A 23,553-nucleotide genomic window follows, 5' to 3' on the forward strand; every position below is an offset into this window, starting at 1 on the left:
GAGAGGAACATCGGGGGTGTCACATTCAGCTTCTGTGCACTCAGGCTACTGTTACTGTTTGCACGGCTGTCTTTAATGGAGCAGCATTGTGCTAATAATGAAGAATATTTGACCGACCACACTTCCTGTTACATACCTTTTTACAGATACACATAAATGCAGAGTAGTTTTTGTATTTCTAGGATTTGTGTTTGGCTCCCTCTATTACACAGGTGTCAAATTGAAGGAAATAATGCATATATTTTTATTCAAAATTATCTAATATTGTAACAAATATCATGATAATAATATTCATCTTATTACGCTTATCTGAGGTTGGGTCGCGGGGGCAGCAGCCCAAGCGGGGAAGCTCAGACTTTCCTCTCCCCAGCAGTGTTAATTTTGTTGACGAAAAATTGTCCTCATAGTTATCGTCAACGACCTTTTTTTTCTGACTAAAACGAGACAATAACTAAAAAAAAATAATTTACGTGGACAAAGACCATGACGAGGTGTATTGACATATTCGTCGACGAATAAAAACGAGAGGAAAATGTCTGCCGGAGACGAGATCCAATCGGAACTCATTTGGTTAGGAAGAGGCGGAAGGAGTTGGGTAGAGAACCAATCAGAGCGACGTGGTAAGGAAGTTACGTAAACGTAGTTTGCGTTTGAGACTGACCCGGGAATGTGCTGCAGAAGACAACATGTCAACGCCGGGGAGGAAGAGGAGAGAGGACATATGGGGAAATTTTATATTTGACGTCACAGATAACAAGACGCGGTGTAACAAAATGCAGCGCCAGGATTACAGGGAAAAACACAACAAACTTGAAGCGACATTTACAGTCGAATCACCCCGAAATCCACACACAGGTAAGCATTTTCCACAACATACAACTCACTCGACGTTATCCCGTTTACTACACGGCTTACTCCTGAAATACTAAATTTGAGACATGATTTTCGTCAAAATACGACTTGTATCGGTGATTTTTCCGCTGTTTTGCTTTGACTTTCAGAAATTGAAGGGAAAGTTTACATATTACCCTTTAGTCGACTAAATCTACTGTAGTTTTTCTCGACTATAATCTTAGGATATTTCGTCAACTAAAACAATTTAAATAACTAAATTATGACAAAAACTAAATTACATTTTAGTCAAAAGACTATGACTAAAACTAAATCAAATTTTGCTGTCAAAATTAAAACTGCTCCCCAGCCACTTTGTCCAGCTCCTCCAGGGGGATCCCGAGGCATCCCCAGGCCAGCCGGGAGACATAGTCTTGCCAACGTGTCCTGGGTCTTCCCCGTGGCCTCCTTCCGGTCGGTTGTGCCCTAAACACCTCCCTAGGGAGGCTTTTGGGTGGCATCCTGACCAGATGTCCGAACCACCTCATCTGGCTCCTCTCCATGTGGAGGAGCAGCGGCTTTACTTTGAATTTGTCCCAGATGGCAGAGCTTCTCACCCTATCTCTAAGGGAGAGCCCCGCCACCCAGCGGGGGAAACTCATTCCGGCCGCTTGTACCCGTGAGCTTGTCCTTTCGGTCATAACCCAAAGCTCGTGACCATAGGTGAGGTTAGAAACGTAGATGGGCCGGTAAATTAAGAGCTTTGCCTTTCGGCTCAGCTCGTTTTTCACCATAACGGATCGATACAGCGTCCGCATTACTGAAGACGCCGTACCGATCTGCTTGTCGACCGCACGATCCACTCTTCCCTCACTCGTGAACAAGACTCCGAGGTACTTGAACTCCTCCACTTGGGGCAGGGTCTCCTCTCCAAATTGGAGATGGCACTCCACCCTTTTCCGGGCGAGAACCATGGACTTGGACTTGGAGGTGCTGATTCTCATCCCAGTCGCTTCACACTCGGCTGCGAACCGATCCAGTGAGAGCTGAAGATCCTGGCCAGATGAAGCCATCAGGACCACATAATCTGCAAAAAGCAGAGACCTAAACTTAAATCTCCTCAACGCCCTGACTGCGCCTAGAAATTCTGTCCATAAAAGTTCCAAACCCTAACCCTAACCCCTAACCCTCATTGGAAACATGTCCGACTTACTGCCGGCAATGCGGACCAATCTCTGACACTGATCATACAGGGAGCGGACCGCCACAATAAGATAGTCTGATACCCCATACTCTCTGAGAACTCCCCACAGGACTTCCCGAGGGACACGGTCAAATGCCCTCTCCAAGTCCACAAAGCACATGTAGACTGGTTGGGCAAACTCCCATGCACCCTCAAGGACCCTGCCCAGAGTATAGAACTGGTCCACAGTTCCACGACCAGGATGCAAACCACACTGTTCCTCCTGAATCCAAGGTTGGACTATCCGGCGTAGCCTCCTCTCCAGTACACCTGAATAGACCTTACCGGGAAGGCTGAGGAGTGTAATAATATAAGTAATAATAACATTTTAAATGTTTTTAATGTTAATAATGAATTATTAGTTATATTTGAGTGAATTTCGGTTGAAAATTTGGAAAATTTATGGGTTCTTCCGAGGATGTCGTAGTCGTAATGGTTTGTACAGTCCTTTGAAACATTTGTGATTTAGGGCTATATAAATAAACATAGATTGATTGATTGATACAATCTGTAATAATAATCAACTATCAATTTGCGTTTCCTGATCATGTAACACAAGTTGTAATATTATACATTACAAGCTTATTTTGTAAAAATAAAAACAAATATCTAATTGACTTATGATTTCTGAGCAAGTTATCCAATAAATTGTTAATTATAAAAATTACAATATATTTTACAGTAAAAAAATAAAATAAAATAAGCTGCTCAGTCTTCAGATGTCTATCATTAAAAACATGGTACCTCTTTTGTATTTACAGTAATTCACTATAAAAAAAAAAAAATTTTTTAAAAACAGTCATAGGTCTTACTTTAAAACTGGCTGCTATGTTGCCAGAATCTTACCATAAAAAACAATGGTCTCATTTTTCTTTAATATGCTGTAAAAAAAAACAACAACAACAAAAAAATAAAATAAATTCGACAAAGAAATTCCAGCTATTTTTATTTTATTTTATTTTTTTATTTTTTTTACTGAGTGCATAAAAAATTATGTAATGTACAGTACAGGCCAACAGCTTGAACACACCTTCTCATTCAAAGCGTTTTTAATTTTATTTTCATGACTATTTACATTGTAGATTGTCACTGAAGGCATCACAACTATGAATGAACACATGTGGAGTTATCTACTTAACAATAAAAAAGGTGGAATAACGGAAAACATGTTTTATATTCTGATTTTTTCAAAATAGCCACCCTTGGCTCTGATTGTTTTGCACACTCTTGGCATTCTCTCCATGAGCTTCAAGAGGTGGTCACCTCAAATGGTTTTCACTTCACAGGTGTGCTTGAAGCTCATGGAGAGAATGCCAAGAGTGTGCAAAGCAGTAATCAGAGCAAAGGGTGGCTATTTTGAAGAAACTAGAATACAAACCATTTTTTCAGTTATTTCACCTTTTTTGTTAACCCTTCTATTATGTTGAGGGTCAATTTGACCCATTTCAGTTTTTGTGTTTATCAAAGTACTGGTTATCCTTTCTTTTTCTTGCTGAAATGTGGTGACTTTTCCTCATCTATGGTCATGAACTAGTGTGTAAAATCTGGACACTTTGTTGTGTAGTGGAATGTCTTGCAGAGTTTGTATACAAAGATGATGTTGCGGGTCATTTTGACCCTGACGCTTTAATGTGGGTAAATAGCCAAAATAAACAAGTCTCTTTGATGTACTTTTTACTTTGATGTACAATTGTTTGTACTTTGATTGCCTCTGAGACCCAGAGCCAGGTGTGTGAAGAGAGGAAACTTTCTCACGCTTGTCCTTGTCACTGTTCTCATGTCATCTCTTTGACAAACTCACCAAAAATGAACTCCAGAAGTATGACATCTGAGGAGACAAGGACAGGTGTGAGAAAGTTCCCTTTCTTCACACACCTGGTTCTGGGTCTCAGAGACAATCAAAATACAAACAATTGTACATCAAAGTAAAAAGTACATCAAGGAGACATGTTTATTTTTGGATCTGAACATTAAAGCGCCTGGGTCAAAATTACTCACAACATCATCTTTTTATACAAACTCTGCACAAACATTCCACTACTCAACAAAGTGTGCAGATTTACACACCAGTTCATGGCCCTAGATGAGGAAAAGTCACCAGATTTCAGCAAGAAAAAGAAAGGATAACCAGTACTTTGATCAACACAAAAACTGAAATGGGTCAAATTGACCCTTAACATAATACAATTGGAATAAAATATGTATTGTATGTCACTTTTCTAAATGTTTATACAACCTAAAATAAAATTGTTATTGGTTTAACCTGTTTTCTTGACTGTTTTAAGTGCATTTACACAGTACGGGTCAAAACGACCCGCAACATAATCAATGTCATTTTTTCCAACATAATACATAACTCCTCATGTGTTCATTCATAGTTGTGATGCCTTCAGTGACAATCTACAATGTAAATAGTCATGAAAATATAGAAAACACATTAAAATGAGAAGGTGTGTCCAAACTTTGGGCCTGTACTGTATTAAAATAATATCATGAGTGAATCCTTATACATTATTCACGGTGAATAATCTATGAATATATGTGGCTCTCACTGAAAACGACCTTGACACCCGTACTCTACTGCCATGATGATGTCAACAATTGTTTGACACCCCTTGACGAGTCATTATTAACTGAGTACTTTGTTTTGTTTAAAGTACGCAAAAGTCATACCGTATTTCCCGGACCATAGGGCGCACCGTATTATAAGGCGCACTGCTAAAGAATGGTCTGTTTTTGATCTCTTTTCATATTTAAGGCGCATTAAATGAGTCATAGGTTTTTTATTCCTTCTCAATGTAAAATACTTCTGTCAGAGTTCCCCTAACAGTTTGTCTATGTTTTAGTTTTTTCCTCTGCATTTGTCTGTTTCCTCTGTGTTTAGTAATTCCTGTCTTTAGTTCCTGTCTAGTGCTCTTATTTTGTCAGCTTCCTGTCTTGTTCTCTGAGTGCTGTGTTCCTCCTCAGCTGCGGCTGATTGGCACCTGGCCACACCTGTTGCCAATCAGCCCGCTTCTATTTGTACCTCCTTTGTCTTGTGTCAGTTGCTGGATCATTGTATTGTCGTTGCCTCATGTTTGATTGATTGATTGATTGATTGATTGATTGATTGATTGATACTTGTATTAGTAGATTGCACAGTTCAGTACATATTCCGTACAATTGACCACTAAATGGTAACACCCGAATAAGTTTTTCAACTTGTTTAAGTCGGGGTCCACGTTAATCAATTCATGGTAATGTCACTCTTGTGTCTTTGCTACCTGTCGTGTCGGGCATTATTTCAGCTATTACCTGTCGTGCTACATCTTGTCCTGGTCGTCGTAGCGGTAAGCTGTTTTTGTTAGCCGTTAGGTATTTCCAGTTTTTCTGTTTGTTATCCTCTAGCTTCCATGCTAAAGTTCCTTTTTGTTTTTCTAGCTCCCAGTGCTAGCTCTCTTAGTTTGTTATTCCGCCCACGTGCGTGCTTTTTGTTTGTTCTTGTGTAGTTTTAATTAAATCATCTTTTCATATACCATGCCTGCCTCCGTCTCTGCATCTTGGGGTTCAACAACAAATAATCCTGACAACTTCCTTGTGGTCTACACAACATGTCATGGTGGTTCTTTGGTCAAAATGTTGCGTGGATGATGTTTTACAGATCAGGACGCACCGTTTTGTGGGCGGTCTAATTTACGTGGGTCACCTTCGACAGCGTCTTCTCCCCGTCATCTTTGTTGTAGCGGTGTAGCGTGCAAGGACGGGAGTGGAGGAAGTGTCAAAAGATGGAGCTAACTGTTTTAATGACATTCAGACTTTACTTCAATCAATAACGGTGAATGTGTCCCGTGGAAAACCCTCCGACAGGAACTCTCTAACTAAAGTTCCTTGAGTGAATAATGTAAACTCACTACACCGGTATGTTTTAGCGCTTTCATGGCGAGTTTACTGACAGATATAAGTAAGAACTAGAGATGACCGATAATGGCTTTTTTGCCCATATCCGATATTCCGATTTTGTCCAAATCTTAATTACCGATTCCGATATCAACCGATACCGATATATACAGTCGTGGAATGAACACATTATTATGCCTAATTTTGTTATGATGCCCCGCTGGATGCATTAAACATTGTAACAAGGTTTTCCAAAATAAATCAACTCAAGTAATGGAAAAAAATGCCAACATGGCACTGCCATATTTATTTTTGAAGTCACAAAGTGCATTATTTTTTTTAACATGCCCGAGAGAGCACGAGGTTGAAGTGGGCAGGGCTGAGGGGGGTGGGGTTGAAGTGGGGGGATAGGGGTTAGCGGGGGATGTATATTGTAGCGTCCCGGAAGAGTTAGTGCTGCCCAGGGGTTCTGGGTATTTGTTCTGTTGTGTTTATTTTGCGTTACGGTGCGGATGTTCTCCAGAAATGTGTTTGGCATTTTTGTTTGGTGTAGGTTCACAGTGTGGTGCATATTTGTAACAGTGTTAAAGTTGTTTATACGGCCACCCTCAGTGTGACCTGTATGGCTGTTGACCAAGTATGCCTTGCATTCACTTGTGCGTGGGAAAATGCGTAGATATTATGTGATTGGGCCGGCACGCAAAAGCAGTTCCTTTAAGGTTTATTGGCGCTCCGTACTCCTCCCTACGTCCGTGTAACACTCCGTACAGCGGCGTTCTAAAAAGTCATACATTTTACTTTTTGAAACCGATACCGATAATTTCTAATATTACATTTTAATCCATGTATCGGCCGATAATATCGGCAGTCCCACATTATCGGACATCTCTAGTAAAATCTTAACACTACTTTATATTAGAAATGGCAACTGTGGAGGATGAATGTCTCATATGGTAAATGGTAAGTGGGTTATACTTGTATAGCGCTTTTCTACCTTTTTAAGGTACTCAAAGCGCTTTGACACTATTTCCACATTCACCCATTCACACACACAATCACACACTGATGCGGGAGATGCCATGCAAGGCCCTAATCAGGGCCCATCAGGAGCAAGGGTGAAGTGTCTTGCTCAAGGACACAACGGATGTGACTAGGATGGTGGAAGGTGGGGATTGAACCAGGAACCCTCAGGTTGCTGACACAGCCACTCTCCTAACCCGCGCCACGCCGTCCCCATAACAAGAACATAGAGAAAAAGAAGAAGCTTATCGACTACAGCGTCTGCACGAACTACAAAGGCGGACTTGCGCAAATGTTCAGGACTTATGCAGATCCCAAATACAGATCACCAGGCACCAGAAGGTAAAAAAAAAGTTGCTTTTGCATAATATTGTGGAACAAAACGCCAGATAATATGTCTTACCTTATACACACACCATAATAATACTCCTATGTTGAAGTTATGAAGAAGTGCGGCTTCATAGCTTACCAAAGTCGTACTAAAACATTTTTATACATTTTTGAGCATTGTGTGTAATGTTCTATATTTTCAATGGAACATTTAAAATGGTGTTGTTTACTTGAGTCAAATTGCAGTCTACACATATCTTTAGTGTGTGACTGCCATCTACTGGTCACACTCATTACACAATGGACCAAATAAAATAGCTTTGAGGTCTAGAATTATTCACCTCTGGGTTATAAGGCGCACTGTCGAGTTTTGAGAAGAAAAAAAAGGATTTTAAGTGCGCCTTATAGCCCGGAAAATACGGTACATGTGGAAAAGTATGTCTTTGATTAAAATGTAATGTAGCGTGTTTGCCCAATTATCTTGGGTGTGATGATGTAATGTTTTTTTAGACTGGGGCCGATCTGCAAAAGTTTGACTCCAGGTGTCGTTGAGGAGGGAGGGAGGTCAAAAGCGTCCATCATTGAGGTGTCCTCGGTGGTGTTTTTTACAACGGCCTGGTCCTGTTTCCACAGCGTCAAGGCCATTCGAGTGAGTAAATTGTAGATTAGGATGTTTGTTTTCCGCGAGCAGACAAAACAATGACTTGTCTGTTCTGTCCGTCCATGCTGGGTGCTCTCAAATTCAATTCAATTTTCCTTTTCAGCAAGCTTCACCATGATGTGATCCATCTTGCGATTCAGTAGAGAAATGGCCGCAGTTTATGTTCCCACAGCCCTGCCCAAACCATCCTTTGCGACGAACAGCCTTTGGGCTCAATAGTCTACATATTGATCCGGCCTTGTAGTTGCATGTGACATGGACGTGGTATCAGATCAATATTGAAGTTGACAATACAGAATCGTCCCTGACTTATGGGATTTAGGAAATACGAGAAGCCAGGCTGTAACTTCCTGTCTATGTCAGCGCTTCAAACCAAGAACCAATCCTATGCCTTCTTTAGATTGATCAACGTGGTACGCTAGGCTCTTAGGGCCTCTCAAATTGAAATTAAATACCGTTGTTGTAGCAAAGTAAAGCAATCTTTTACTTTTTTTTTTCCAAAAATATATAGCAAAATACAAGTAAAAGGCACATACATTTTAGTATTTGTACTTAGTAACAAACATGGTGGGCCAACAAGCAAATTTTTTCTCAAAGAAAGCAGTGTGGAAATGTCGCATACATGCTCAGTTCTCTGCTGTGGAAATGCTTCCCACAGGGATTTGGGTGAAAGTTAGTTCAGAGTTCCTTAAATAGTCCATGAAAAAGTTGTCAAAACAAACCAAAAAAATGCGGAGAAAGTTGTTCAGATAGTTATTCTTGAGCCCAGTCAAAAACACAAGCCGCCGGTTTAGGATTTGTTTACCTTTCTGATCCTATATTTGTTACATATGAGCAGTTTGGAATTAATTTGTGCTTTCTTGCTGTATGTTAAAATTTTTATCATCAATTTAGACACATGTATTATCTTATTTAGTCACATTTAATATGTTGTAGTTATTTACTCATGTTTAATATATATAGTCACATTTAATATTTTTATTCAGTCAATTTAATATACTGTAGTTATTTAGTCATGTTTAATATATTTAGTCACATTTAAAATGTTTTATTCAGTCACATTTAATATACTGTAGTTATTTAGTCACATTCAGTATATTTAATTTAGTCAAATTTAATATACTGTAGTTGTTTAGTCATGTTTAATATATTTAGTCACATTTAATATATTTTATTTAGTCAAATGTAATATACTGTAGTTATTTAGTCATATTTAAAATATTGAGTTACATTTAATATACTATAGTTATTTAGTCATATTTAAAATATTTAGTCACATTTAATATATGTTATTTAGTCAAATTGAATACACTGTGGTTATTAAATTATGTTTAATATATTTAGTCACATTTATTATCTTAGTCACATTTAATATATTTTATTTAGTCAAATTTAATATACTGTAGTTATTTAGTCATGTTTAATATATTTAGTCAAATTTAATATACTGTAATTATTTGGTCACAATTAATATATTTTATTTTGTCGAATTTAATATACTGTAATTGTTTAGTCGTATTTAATATATTTAGTCACATTTAATATATTTTATTTAGTCAAATGTTTTAATATACTGTAGTTATTTAGTCATGTTTAATATATTTAGTCACATTTAATATATTTTATTTAGTCAGATTCAATAAACTGTAGTTAATTAGTCATGTTTAATATAATTAGTCACATTTAATATACTACAGTTATTTAGTCATATTTAATATATTTAGTCACATTTAATATATTTTATTTTGTCAAAAATTAATATACTGTAGTTATTTAGTCATGTTTAATATATTTAGTCACATTTAATATATTTTATTTAGTCAAAAATTAATATACTGTAGTTATTTAGTCATGTTTAATATATTTAGTCACATTTAATATACTATAGTTATTTAGTCACATTTAATATATTTTATTTAGTCAAATTTAATATACTGTAGTTATTTAGTCATCTTTAATATATTTAGCCACATTTAATATATTTTATTTAGTCAAATTCAATATACTGTAGTTATTTAGTCATGTTTAATATAATTAATCATATTTAATAAATGTTATTTAGTCAAATTTAATATACTGTGGTTATTTAATCTTGTTTAAATTATTTAGTCACATTTAATATACTAAAGTTATTTAGTCATATTTAATATATTTAGTCACATTTAATATATGTTATTTAGTCAAATTTAATACACTGTGGTTATTTAGTCATGTTTAATATATTTAGTCACATTTCATATATTTCATTTAGTCAAATGTATTACTTGGTGGTTATTTAATCATGTTCAATATATTTACTCACATTTATTATCTTAGTCACATTTAATATATTTTATTTAGTCAAATTTAATATAGTGCAGTTATGTAGTCATGTTTAATATATTTTATTTAGTGAAGTGTGAAGTGAATTATATTTATATATACTGTGGTTATTTAGTCCCATTTAATATATTTTATTTAGTCAAATAGAATATACTGTAATTATTTAGTCATATTTAATATATGACTAAATAATTTGACTCAATAAATATATTTTATTGAGTCAAATTTAATATACTGTAGTTATTTAGTCATATTTAATATATTTGGTCACATTTATTATAATTTTTTCAGTCACATTTAATATATCTTATTTAGTCAAATGTTTTAATATAATATAGTTATTTAGTCATGTTTAATATATTTAGTCACATTTAATATATTTTATTTAGTCAAATTTAACTCACTGTGGTTATTTAATCATGTTTAATATACTTAGTCACATTTATTATCTTAGTCATATTTAATATATTTTATTTAGTCAAATTTAATATACTGTAGTTATTTAGTCATGTTTGATATATTTTATTTAGTCACATTTAATATACTGTAGTTATTTAGTCACATTTAATATACTTTATTTAGTCAAATTTAATATACTGTAATTATTTTGTCATATTTCATATGTTTAGTCACATTTAATATATTTTATTTAGTCGAATTCAATATACTGTAGTTATTTAGTCATGTTTAATATAATTAGTCATATTTAATACATTTTATTTAGTCAAATTTAATATACTGTGGTTATTTAATCTTGTTTAAATTATTTAGTCACATTTAATATACTAAAGTTATTTAGTCTTATTTAATATATTTAGTCACATTTAATATATGTCATTTAGTCAAAATTAATACACGGTGGTTATTTAATCATGTTTAATATATTTAGTCACATTTCATATATTTTATTTAGTCAAATGTATTACTTGGTGGTTATTTAATCATGTTTAATATATTTAGTCACGTTTATTATCTTAGTCACATTTAATATATTTTATTTAGTCAAATTTAATATACTGCAGTTATGTAGTCATGTTTAATATATTTTATTTAGTCACAATTAATATACTGTAGTCATTTAGTCACATTTAATATATTTTATTTAGTCAAATTTAATATATTGTAATTATTTAGTCACATTAAATATATTTAGTCTCATTTAATATATTTTATTTAGTCAAATGTTTTAATATACTGTAGTTATTTAGTCATGTTTAATATATTTAGCCACATTTAATATAATTTAATTTAGTCAAATTTAATACTTGGTGGTTATTTAATCAACTGTAATATATTTAGTCACATTTATTATCTTAGTCACATTCAATATATTTTATTTAGTCAAATTTAATATACTATAGTTATTTAGTCATGTTTAATATATTTTATTTAGTCACATTTAATATACTGTAGTTATTTAATCACATTTAATATATTTTATTTAGTCAAATTTAATATACTGTAATTATTTAGTCATACTTAATATATTTAGTCACATTTAATATATTTTATTTAGTCAATTTTTTTAATATACTGTAGTTATTTAGTCATGTTTAATATATTTAGTCAGATTTAATATATTTTATTTAGTCAAATTTAATACACTGTGGTTATTTAATCATGTTTGATATATTTAATCACATTTAATATACTGTAGTTAATTAGTCATGTTTAATATATTTAGTCACATTAAATATATTTTATTTTGTCAAATTTAATATACTGTGGTTATTTAATCATGTTTAATATATTTAGTCACATTTAATATACTGTAGTTATTTAGTCACATTAAATATATTTTATTGAGTCAAATTTAATATACTGTAGTTATTTAGTCATATTTAATATATTTGGTCACATTTATTATATTTTTTTCAGTCACATTTAATACACTTAGTTTTTTTAATCATTTATAATTATTTAGTCACATTTATTTTATTTAGTCACATTTAATATACTATAGTTATTTAGTCACATTTAATATCTTAGTCACATTTAATATATTTAATCACATTTACAAAAATGTTTCCAGTCACAATTGATATACTGTGGTTATTTAATCCTGATAAATATATTTAGTCACATTTAATATATTTTATTTATTCAAATTAAATATACTTTAGTGGACGGTATAGCTCGCTTGGTAGAGTGGCCGTGCAAAGCAGCTTGAGGGTTTCCAGGTTCGATTCCCGACTCGGCTATCCTAGGCACTGCCGTTGTGTCCTTGGGCAAGGTACTTTACCCACCTGCTCTCAGTGACACCCACACAGGTTTAAATGTAATTTAGATATTGGGTTTCACTATGTAAAAGTGATTTGAGTCACTAGAGAAAAGCGCTATATAAATATAATTCACTTGAATCACTTGATATGTTGCTGGAACTTATCGCTGGACAAGAAAACAACCTAAAAATCTGATTCAACATTGACACGAAACAATCACTTCACACCTGCAGATGCCGGATTATAAATGACCAAGTCATATTTGGAGCTCAAATAACTAACAACTAATGTTATACCTCCTTTCAGTGGCCTGTCAATCAATCAATCACTCAATCAATGTCTATTCATGTAGCCCTAAATCACAAGTGTCTCAAAGGGCTGCACAATCCACAACGACATCCTCGGTTAAGAACACTCATAAGGGCAAGGAACAACTCACAACCCAGTGGGATGTCAATGTGTATGACTATGAGAAACCGCAGATGTGGGTGACCCCCCCTCCTCTAACATAATAGTGAGAGTCCAGTCCATAGCGGATCTAACATAATAGTGAGAGTCCAGTCCATAGCGGATCTAACATAATAGTGAGAGTCCAGTCCATAGCGGATCTAACATAATAGTGAGAGTCCAGTCCATAGCGGATCTAACATAATAGTGAGAGTCCAGTCCATAGCGGATCTAACATAATAGTGTGAGAGTCCAGTCCATAGTGGATCTCGCATAATAGTGATAGTCCAGTACATAGTGGATCTAACATAATATTGTGAGAGTCCAGTCTATAGTGGATCTAACATAATAGTGAGAGTCCAGTCCATAGTGGATCTAACATAATAGTGTGAAAGTCCAGTCCATAGGAGATCTAACATAATAGTGTAAAAGTCCAGTCCATAGTGGATCTAGCATAATAGTGTGAGAGTCCAGTCCATAGTGGATCGAACATAATAGTGAGAATCTAGTCCATAGTGGATCTAACATAATATTGTGATAGTCTAGTCCATAGTGGATCTAACATAATAGTGTGAGAGTCCAGTCCATAGTGGATCTAACATAATAGTGAGAGTCCAGTCCATATTGGATCTAACATAATAGTGAAAGTCCAGTCCATAGCAGATCTAACATAATAGTGTGAGAGTCCAGTCCATAGTGGATCTCGCATAATAGTGATAGTCCAGTCCATAGTGGATCTAACATAATATTGTGAGAGTCCAGTCCATAGTGGATCTAACATAATAGTGAGAGTCCAGTCCATAGTGGATCTAACATAATAGTGTGAAAGTCCAGTCCATAGGAGATCTAACATAATAGTGTAAAAGTCCAGTCCATAGTGGATCTAGCATAATAGTGTGAGAGTCCAGTCCATAGTGGATCGAACATAATAGTGAGAATCTAGTCCATAGTGGATCTAACATAATATTGTGATAGTCTAGTCCATAGTGGATCTAACATAATAGTGTGAGAGTCCAGTCCATAGTGGATCTAACATAATAGTGAGAGTCCAGTCCATATTGGATCTAACATAATAGTGAAAGTCCAGTCCATAGCAGATCTAACATAATAGTGAAAGTCCAGTCCATAGCAGATCTAACATAATAGTGAAAGTCCAGTCCATAGCGGATCGAACATAATAGTGTGAGAGTCCAGTCCATAGTGGATCCAAGATAATAGTGAGAGTCCAGTCCATAGTGGATCTAATATAATCCTGAAAGTCCAGTCCATAGTGGATCGAACATAATACTGTTAGTCCAGTCCATAGCGGATCTAACATAATAGTGTGAGAGTCCAGTCCATAGTGGATCTAACATAATAGTGAGAGTCCAGTCCATAGTGGATCTAACATAATAGTGAAAGTCCAGTCCATAGTGGATCTAACATAATAGTGTGAGAGTCCAGTCCATAGCGGATCTAACATAATAGTGTGAGAGTCCAGTCCATAGTGGATCTAACATAATATTGTGAAAGTCCAGTCCATGGTGGATTTAACATAATAGTGAGAGTCCAGTCCATGGTGGATCTAACATAATAGTGAGAGTCCAGTACATAGTGGATCTAACATAATAGTGAGAGTCCAGTCCATAGTGGATCTAACATAATGATGTGAAAGTCCAATCCATGGTGGATCTAACATAATAGTGAGAGTCCAGTCCATAGTAGATCTAACATACTAGTGAGAGTCCAGTCCATGGGGGGCCAGCAGAAGACCATCCCGAGTGGAGAAGGGTCAGCAGTGCAGAGATGTCCCCAACCGATGCACAGAAGAGCGGTCCAACCCGGGTCCTGACTCTGGACAGCCAGCACATCATCCATGGCCACCGGACAACATATTCTGGTTGTTTTTAATGAATACTTAGGCTTAATGTTGGTCATTATTGTGGTACTTGGTGAAGACAGTTTGAGAACCACTGTATTATCTTATTGAGGAGAGGATTGTGGTTTGTGCAGCCCTTTGAGACCCTTGTGATTTAGGGCTATATAAATAAACATTGATTGATTGATTGATTGATACATACTTTGGATATTGCACCATGCTCTCAGACAAAAGCTGTCCTATCTACTAAGCCTGTGAGCAGGAACTGATTCATTGAACGTCTTCGACAATCCAAACAGTCCAGTGGCGGTCCATTCCACTGCAGACTGGCTAAAAAGTTATACACCACGTACAAAAAGTTAGGAATAGGGATGTCCGATAATATCGGACTGTCGATATGCTTTAAAATGTAATATCGGAAATTATCGGTATCGGTTTCAAAAAGTTCCGGTTTGGTAACCGCAGGATTAGGTCTCTGCTTTTTGCAGATGATGTGGTCCTGATGGCTTCATCTGACCGGGGTCTTCAGCTCTCGCTGGATCGGTTCGCAGCCGAGTGTGAAGCGACCGGAATGAGAATCCGCACCTCCAAGTCCGAGTCCATGGTTCTCGCCCGGAAAAGGGTGGAGTGCCATCTCCGGGTTGGGGAGGAGACCCTGCCCCAAGTGGAGGAGTTCAAGTACCTAGGAGTCTTGTTCACGAGTGAGGGAAGAGTGGATCGTGAGATCAACAGGCGGATCGGTGCGGCGTCTTCAGTAATGCGGACGTTGTACCGGTCCGTTGTGGTGAAGAAGGAGCTGAGCCGGAAGGCAAAGCTCTCAATTTACCGGTCGATCTACGTTCCCATCCTCACCTATGGTCATGAGCTTTGGGTCATGACCGAAAGGATAAGATCACGGGTACAAGCGGCCGAAATGAGTTTCCTACGCCGTGTGGCGGGGCTCTCCCTTAGAGATAGGGTGAGAAGCTCTGCCATCCGGGAGGAACTCAAAGTAAAGCCGCTGCTCCTTCACATCGAGAGGAGCCAGATGAGGTGGTTCGGGCATCTGGTCAGGATGCCACCCGAACGCCTCCCTAGGGAGGTGTTTAGGGCACGTCCAACCGGTAGGAGGCCACGGGGAAGACCCAGGACACGTTGGGAAGACTATGTCTCCCGGCTGGCCTGGGAACGCCTCGGGATCCCCCGGGAAGAGCTAGACGAAGTGGCTGGGGAGAGGGAAGTCTGGGTTTCCCTGCTTAGGCTGTTGCCCCCGCGACCCGACCTCGGATAAGCGGAAGATGATGGATGGATGGATGGATGGTTTCAAAAAGTAAAATGTATGACTTTTTAAAACGCCGCTGTACGGAGTGGTACAGAGCGGCAATAAACTTTAAAGGCACTACCTTTCCGTGCCGGCACCAATCACAAAATACCTACGGCCTTTTCACACACACAAGTGAATGCAAGGCATACTTGCTCAACAGCCATACAGGTCACACTGAGGGTGGCCGTATAAACAACTTTAACACTGTTACAAATATGCGCCACACTGTGAACCCACACCAACACAAGAATGACAAACACATTTCGGGAGACCATCTGCACCGTAACACAACATAGCAAATACTCAGAACCCTTTGCAGCACTAACTCTTCCGCCTCTCACTCAACCCCGCCCACCTCAACCTCCTCATGCTCTCTCAGGGAGAGTATGTCCCAAATTCCAAGCTGCAGTTTTGAGGCATGTTCAAAAAAATAATGCATTTTGTGACATCAAAATGCATTTTTTTCCATAACTTGAGTTGTTTTATTTTGGAAAACCTTGTTACATTGTTTAATGCATTCAGCGGGGCATCACAACAAAATTAGGTATAATAATGTGTTCATTCCACAACTGTATATATCAGTATCGGTTGATATCGGAATCGGTAATTAAGAATTGGACAGTATCGGAATATCGGCAAAAAAGCCATTATCGGACCTCACTACAGCTTTCGGTTGAAATTTCATTATGAAGCTAAAACCTTTTGAACACACACGTTTGGCGTTTCAAAACTTCTTGTCCAAATTTTTCTAAGAAGAAACTGAACAGCCCAAAAACTTGTCAAGTGAAAAATATTGTCACATTCCCGCAGAATGTAACTTATTTTTCGGACTATAAGGCACACTTATAATCCGGGATAGTTTGGGTTGTGCTTACCGACCTCGAAGCTATTTTATTTGGTACATGGTGTAATAAGTGTGACCAGTATATGGTAGTCACACATAAGATATACTTGTAGACTGCAATATGACTCAAGTAAAGAACACCAAAATGTTACATGTTTCATTGAAAATATAGAACATTACACACAAAAAATCAAAAATCTATCAAAATGTTTTAGTACGACTTTGGTAAGCTGTGAAGCTTGAGGGATTGTACTGTGCTTCAACATAGGAGTATTATTATGGTGTGTGTATAAGGTAAGACATATTATCTGGCGTTTTGTTTCGCAATATTGTGCAAAAGCAACTTTTCTTACCCTCTGGTACATACTGATCTGTATTTGGGTAATTCCTAAAAATTTGCACGCATCCGCCTTTGTAGTCTGTGCCGACAACGTAGTCGATAAGCTTATCTTCTTGTTATGGGACAGTCATCCTCTGCTGTTGCAATTTCTAATATAAAGTAGTGTAAAGTTCTTACTTATATCTGTCAGTAAACTCGCCATGAAAGCACTAAAACTGTCAAGATCCGTGGTCCGGATCATGTTTTGTTATGTTCTGGTAATTTTGGACTCCGTTAGTTCCTGTTTTTGTGCACCCTTGTTTGTTTTAGTTACCATAGTTGCTCATTATTTCCACCTATCTCTGATTAGTGTTCGCCTGCTCACCTCTTTCCCGAGCACTAATCAGAGACAGGTGGAAAGAATAAGTAACCATGGTAACTAGAAGAAACAAGGGTGCACAAAAACAGGAACTAATGGAGTCCAAAACTTACAGCAGACGGATCATGACAAAAACATACCGGTGTAGTGAGTTTACATTATTCGCCCAAGGAACTTGAGCTATTAGAAAGTTCCGGTGAGATGGTTGTTTACGTGACACATTTCCGACGTTGTTATTGCACTAGGTAGCCAAGGATGAGAAAAATTATTAAAAAAAAGAACCATAGAATTGAATTGTTCATACACCATATGAAATGTTATTAAATCACTCATACACTAAATCGAATCATATGTACCGTATTTTTCGGACTTTACTCAACATAGGAGTATTATTATGGTGCGTGTATAAGGTAAGACATATTATCTGGCGTTTGTTTGGCAATATTATGCAAAGGCAATTTTTGTTACATTCTGGTACCTGCTGATCTGTATTTGGGTAATTCCTAAAATTTTGCACGCATCCGCCTTTGTAGTCTGTGTCGACTCCATAGTCGAAAAGCTTATCTTCTTGTTATGGGACATTCATCCTCTCCTGTTGACATTTCTGATATAAAGTAGTGTACAGTTCTTACTTATATTCGTCAGCTAAAACTGTCATGATCCGTGGTCCGGATCATGTTTTGTTATGTTCTGTTAAATTTGGACTCCATTACTTCCTGTTTTTGTGCACCTTTGTTTGTTTTAGTTATTATGTCCACCTATCTCTGATTAGTGTTTGCCCGCTCACCTGTTTTCCGAGCACTAATCAGAGACAGGTGGAAATAATATGTAACCATGGTAACTAGAACAAACAAGGGTGCACAAAAACAGGAACTAATGGAGTCCAAAACTTACAGAAGACGGATCATGACAAAAACATACTGGTGTAGTGAGTTTACATTATTCGCCCAAGGAACTTGAGTTATTAGAGAGTTCCGGTCGGATGGTTGTTTACGTGACACATTTCCGGCGTTGTTGTTGCACTAGTGAGCCACGGATGAGAAAAATTATTTAAAAAAAGAACCATAGAATTTAATTGTTCATACACCATATCAAATGTTATTGAATCACTCATACACTAAATCAAATCATATGTACCGTATTTTTCTGACTTTACTCAACATAGGAGTATTATTATGGTGTGTGTATAAGGTAAGACATATAATCTGGCGTTTGTTTGGCAATATCATGCAAAGGCAACTTTTGTTACATTCTGGTACCTGCTGATCTGTATTTGGGTAAGTCCTAAAAATTTGAAAGCATCCGCCTTTGTAGTCTGCGCCGACAACGTAGTCGATAAGCTTATCTTCTTGTTATGGGACAGTCATCCTCTGCGGTTGCCATTTCTAATATAAAGTAGTGCAAAGTTCTTACTTATATCTGTCAAAAAACTCGCCATGAAAACGCTAAAACTGTCATGATCCATGGTCCGGATCATGTTTTCTTATGTTCTGTTAGTTTTGGAATCTATTAATTCCTGTTATTGTGCATCCTTGTTTGTTTTAAATACCATGGTTACTTATTATTTCCACCTGTCTCTGATTAGTGTTTGCCCGCTCACCTGTTTCCCGAGCACTAATCAGAGACAGGTGGAAATAATAAGTAACCATGGTAACTAGAACAAACAAGAGTGCACAAAAACAGGAACTAATGGAGTCCAAAACTTACAGAAGACGGATCATGACAAAAACATACCGGTGTAGTGAGTTTACATTATTCGCCCAAGGAACTTTAGTTATTAGAGAGTTCCATATCAAATGTTATTGAATCACTCATACGTACATACACTAAACCGAATCATATGTACCGTATTTTTCGGACTATACTCAACATATGAGTATTATTATGGTGTGTGTATAAGGTAAGACATACTATCTGGCATTTTGTTTCGCAATATTATGCAAAAGCAACTTTTCTTACCCTCTGGTACCTACTGATCTGTATTTGGGTAATGATCCATGGTCCGGATCATGTTTTGTTATGTTCTGTTAAATTTGGACTCCATTACTTCCTGTTTTTGTGCACCCTTGTTTGTTTTAAATACCATGGTTACTTATTATTTCCACCTGTCTCTGATTAGTGTTCGCCCGCTCACCTGCTTCCTGAGCACTAATCAGAGACAGGTGGAAATAATAAGTAACCATGGTCACTAAAACAAACAAGGGTGCACAACAACAGGAACTCCATCCATCCATTTCCAACCACTGATTCCCTTTGGGGTCGCGGGGAGCGCCGGTGCCTATCTCAGCTACAATCGGGTGGAAGGCGACGTACACCCTGGACAAGTCGCCACCTCATCCCAGGGCAAACACAGATAGACAGACAACATTCCCACTCACATTCACACACTAGGGGCCATTTAGTGTTGCCAATCAACCTATCCCCAGGTGCATGTCTTTGGAGGTGGGAGGGGCCTATCCCAGGTGCATGTCTTTGGAGGTGGGAGGGGCCTATCCCTAGGTGCATGTCTTTGGCGGTGGGAGGAAGCCGGAGTACCCGGAGGGAACCCACGCAGTCACGGGGAGAACATGCAAACTCCACACAGAAAGATCCCGAGCTTGGGATTGAACCAAGGATTACTCCGGACCTTCGTATTGTGAGGCAGACGCACTAACCCCTCTGCCACCGTGAAGCCCACAACAACAGGAACTCATCGAGTCCAAAACTAACAGAACAGAACGGATCATGACAAAAACATACCGGTGTAGTGAGTATAAATTATTTACCCAAGGAAATTTAGTTTTTACAGAGTTCCGGTTAGACGACCCCTTTAATGCACCTCATAATCCAGTGCGATTTTTGTATGAAAACAGACCTGACTAGACCCGCTCATCGGCAGTGCGCCTTGTAATCCGGTGCACCCTATGGTCCAGGAAAGTACGGTAGGCCTTTCTCTGACTGCAGTCTGGCTGCTGCAACTCATGTGGCCCTCCAAGCCTCTCGGAACATTCCGTTTGATGCCTGTGGCCAAGTACTGTGGATCAAGTTCAAAAGTGTAGACCTGTAAAGTTTTCAGTGGGTTCTATAACGTCATACTAAAAGTTGACTATCCCACACTAGTTATGTGTGTGGTATCCCATAATGTGATACGGTTTTGTTGCTTTTTCTGTATCTTAACAATAAGTCACGGGCTATTAGAAATTGAGCTTCTACCTGCAAGTTAAACGTGGAACATCAGCATGTAAAATCTTAAGATATGCAGAGCAATGCGGCTCCTCTCCCTCTCAAGGCGGTGCGGCAGCAAACACATCCCAGCCCGCGAGAGTTCATCAAATATTTTGTTTCTGGAGGACGCGGCGCCCTTGAGCAACGACACCAAGTCAAACTCCTCGCCAACGCACCTTTCTCCAGGTCTGTGATGCGGTGGTGCAGCGAGGTGAGCGTGGACTCCACGCGGTTGCGCTGCTCGCTGTCATTCCTGGAGCCGCTCTTGGACTCCTCCAGCGTGTTGACCCGGGACAGAACCTGCTTCTCCATGTCGTCTATCTTGTTCTGGAGCAAATCCTTCAGGCTGTTGGCCTGCACGCTGTTGTTCCCCCGGCTGTAGTGCTGCAGCGCACAGCGGGAAGGAAGCTCAGATGAGGGAGAGGGAATCTGCTGGAAGTCTGCTTTCAAATCAGCGGATGTTTACGCTCTGCGTCAAATTACCGCAGCGCACTTTCCCGTATCTGCACTCTCGCCACGTTATCCAATATAATAGATGTACTGTATCGCATGTCCTGTATCTCCAAATAGCAATTGTGCTGCTTAAAGACATTAAGTGTTATTTTATACACTTTGCAACTGCACTGACTTAAACCTGTGTGTGTGTGTGTGTGTGTGTGTGTGTGTGTGTGTGTGTGTGTGTGTGTGTGTGTGTGTGTGTGTGTGTGCGTGCGTGCGTGCGTGCGTGCGTGCGTGCATGTATGTATGTGTGTATATACGTACGTATGTGTGTATGTATGTATGTACGTACGTATGTATGTATGTGTGTATGTATGTATATGTGTATGTACGTACGTATTCATGTATGTATTTATATATATGTGTATGTATGTGTGTATGTATGCACATATGTATGTATGTGTGTATGTATGTATGTACGTATGTATGTGTGTATGTATGTATGTACGTACATATGTATGTATGTGTTTATGTATGTACGTACGTGTGTATGTATGTGTATGTACTGTATATATGTATGTATATATATGTGTATGTATGTACGTTTGTATATATGAATGTATGTACATATGTATGTATGTATATACATATGTATGTATTTATGTATGTTCCTATGTATATATGTATGTATTTATATATATATATGTATATATTTGTATTTATGTGTGTGTATATATATATGTGTGTGTGTATATATATATATATACATATATTTTTTGTATTAATGTAATATAATAAAACAACAATTATTACAAAATGCCTACAATTATATTATATATATTTATAACATGACTACGTATGTTCTTCTTTTGTACACTTTGCAACAGCACTGACTTTAATATATATATATATATATATATATATATATATATATATATATATATATATATATATATATATATGTGTGTATGTATATATATATATATATATAATAAAACAACATTTACAACAATTATTACAAAATGCCTACTATTATTGTATTTATAACAAATGACTACATATTTTCTTCTTTTAATGTAATAAAAAAGTTATTTGTTATTTAATTTCTTGAATACTTATTGTCAATAAATCACTCTTCTTTTTAAACGTATTAATTATAATATATTTGTGATGACTAAATTACTATTATCTTTATTTTTTTCAATTGCATCTCATTAATTAAATACTTAATACGACCCTATCTTGTTGCATTGTGCAGGGGTTTCTATAAAAAAGAAATATATCAAGTTCCAAAAAAAAAAAAAAAAAAAAAGTTCCACGCGTGGCTGAGGTTTACCGCCAAAAGCAAGGCTATATTTGCTGTGATTGTGTAAGTTGCCTACCTCGAGGTTCTCCAGTCTCTGTTTGAGAGTCTGTAAAGTGTGTCCCAGCTGGGCCAGGGTCTCCGCAGTACCCCGGGATAAATCCCCCATGGTGTTCTTGGAGCCCGGCCGCCTCCCGCCGGGTCCCGCCGGGAAGCTCTGACTCTCACAGCGGGTCAACTTGGACGTGAGCTCCCTGATGGTCTCTCTCTGGTGGATGATGGTCTCCTTCTGCTGCAGCACGGTCTCCCGCAGCTGCAGGACCGTCGACTTCAGGTCCTCCGCCGGTCCGCTGCTCTGCATGGAGGCCGTGCACAAGTCCACGTCTTTGGGCACTGACGTGCAAATAAACTGCGTCTGTCCCGCGTCTTGCGCCCGTGTCCCGGCGGCGGCGGCCAGGCAGAGAAGCAGAAGGACTTTCCACGCGGGTCCGTCCATGATTCGACGACGCGAGTGAGCTTCAGCACCACGGAACTGTCCAGTGGAGCCGGGACGCGCAGCCGTGCTTTATATAGCCGACATGACGCAACTCCGCCGGGCCAGCCCCTTCTTTCAAGTCGTGGCGCACACGCCCACGCCGCGGGTGGATGTGCAGCACCCGCGTGTTTGTTCCGACTGCCGCTCCGAAGCAACAAAAGACGTGTACAAAATAATCACGTTCACTCCGTGTGGGAGATGCGGGGAATGAGTGGGTAATGTGGACAGCGTGAAGAGATCAGCGTGGGGTCATGTGGAGAGAGGAGGCTGAATGCCATCCAAACAAGTGACTTTTTTTTTGGTGGGAATGACTGAAAGCGGGTTGTGTTCAAAGTGCAACTCCGGGGCCCATTTGTGGCCCGCAGCTCTTTTTTTTATTTTTATCTTTTGAAAGAGAGAGAGAGAGACAGAGAGAGAG

General features: G+C 37.9%; 1 protein-coding gene across 1 annotated transcript in view; it reads right to left on the bottom strand.

Moving 5' to 3' along the window:
* LOC133538835 (neuronal pentraxin-1-like) overlaps nucleotides 1-23,151 on the bottom strand; it is a 35,412-nt gene extending 12,261 nt beyond the window's left edge. The window contains exons 1-2 of the mRNA XM_061880672.1: nucleotides 22,680-23,151; nucleotides 21,036-21,243 (exon numbers count right to left, since the gene is read on the bottom strand). Of these exons, the coding sequence (XP_061736656.1) occupies nucleotides 21,036-21,243; nucleotides 22,680-23,096 (625 nt within the window). The 5' untranslated portion in view covers nucleotides 23,097-23,151. The remainder of the gene's footprint in view (nucleotides 1-21,035; nucleotides 21,244-22,679) is intronic.
* Between the last annotated feature and the right edge of the window lie 402 nt (nucleotides 23,152-23,553).

Source organism: Nerophis ophidion, linkage group LG20, assembly GCF_033978795.1.
Source record: "Nerophis ophidion isolate RoL-2023_Sa linkage group LG20, RoL_Noph_v1.0, whole genome shotgun sequence".
Classification (NCBI taxonomy): domain Eukaryota; kingdom Metazoa; phylum Chordata; class Actinopteri; order Syngnathiformes; family Syngnathidae; genus Nerophis; species Nerophis ophidion.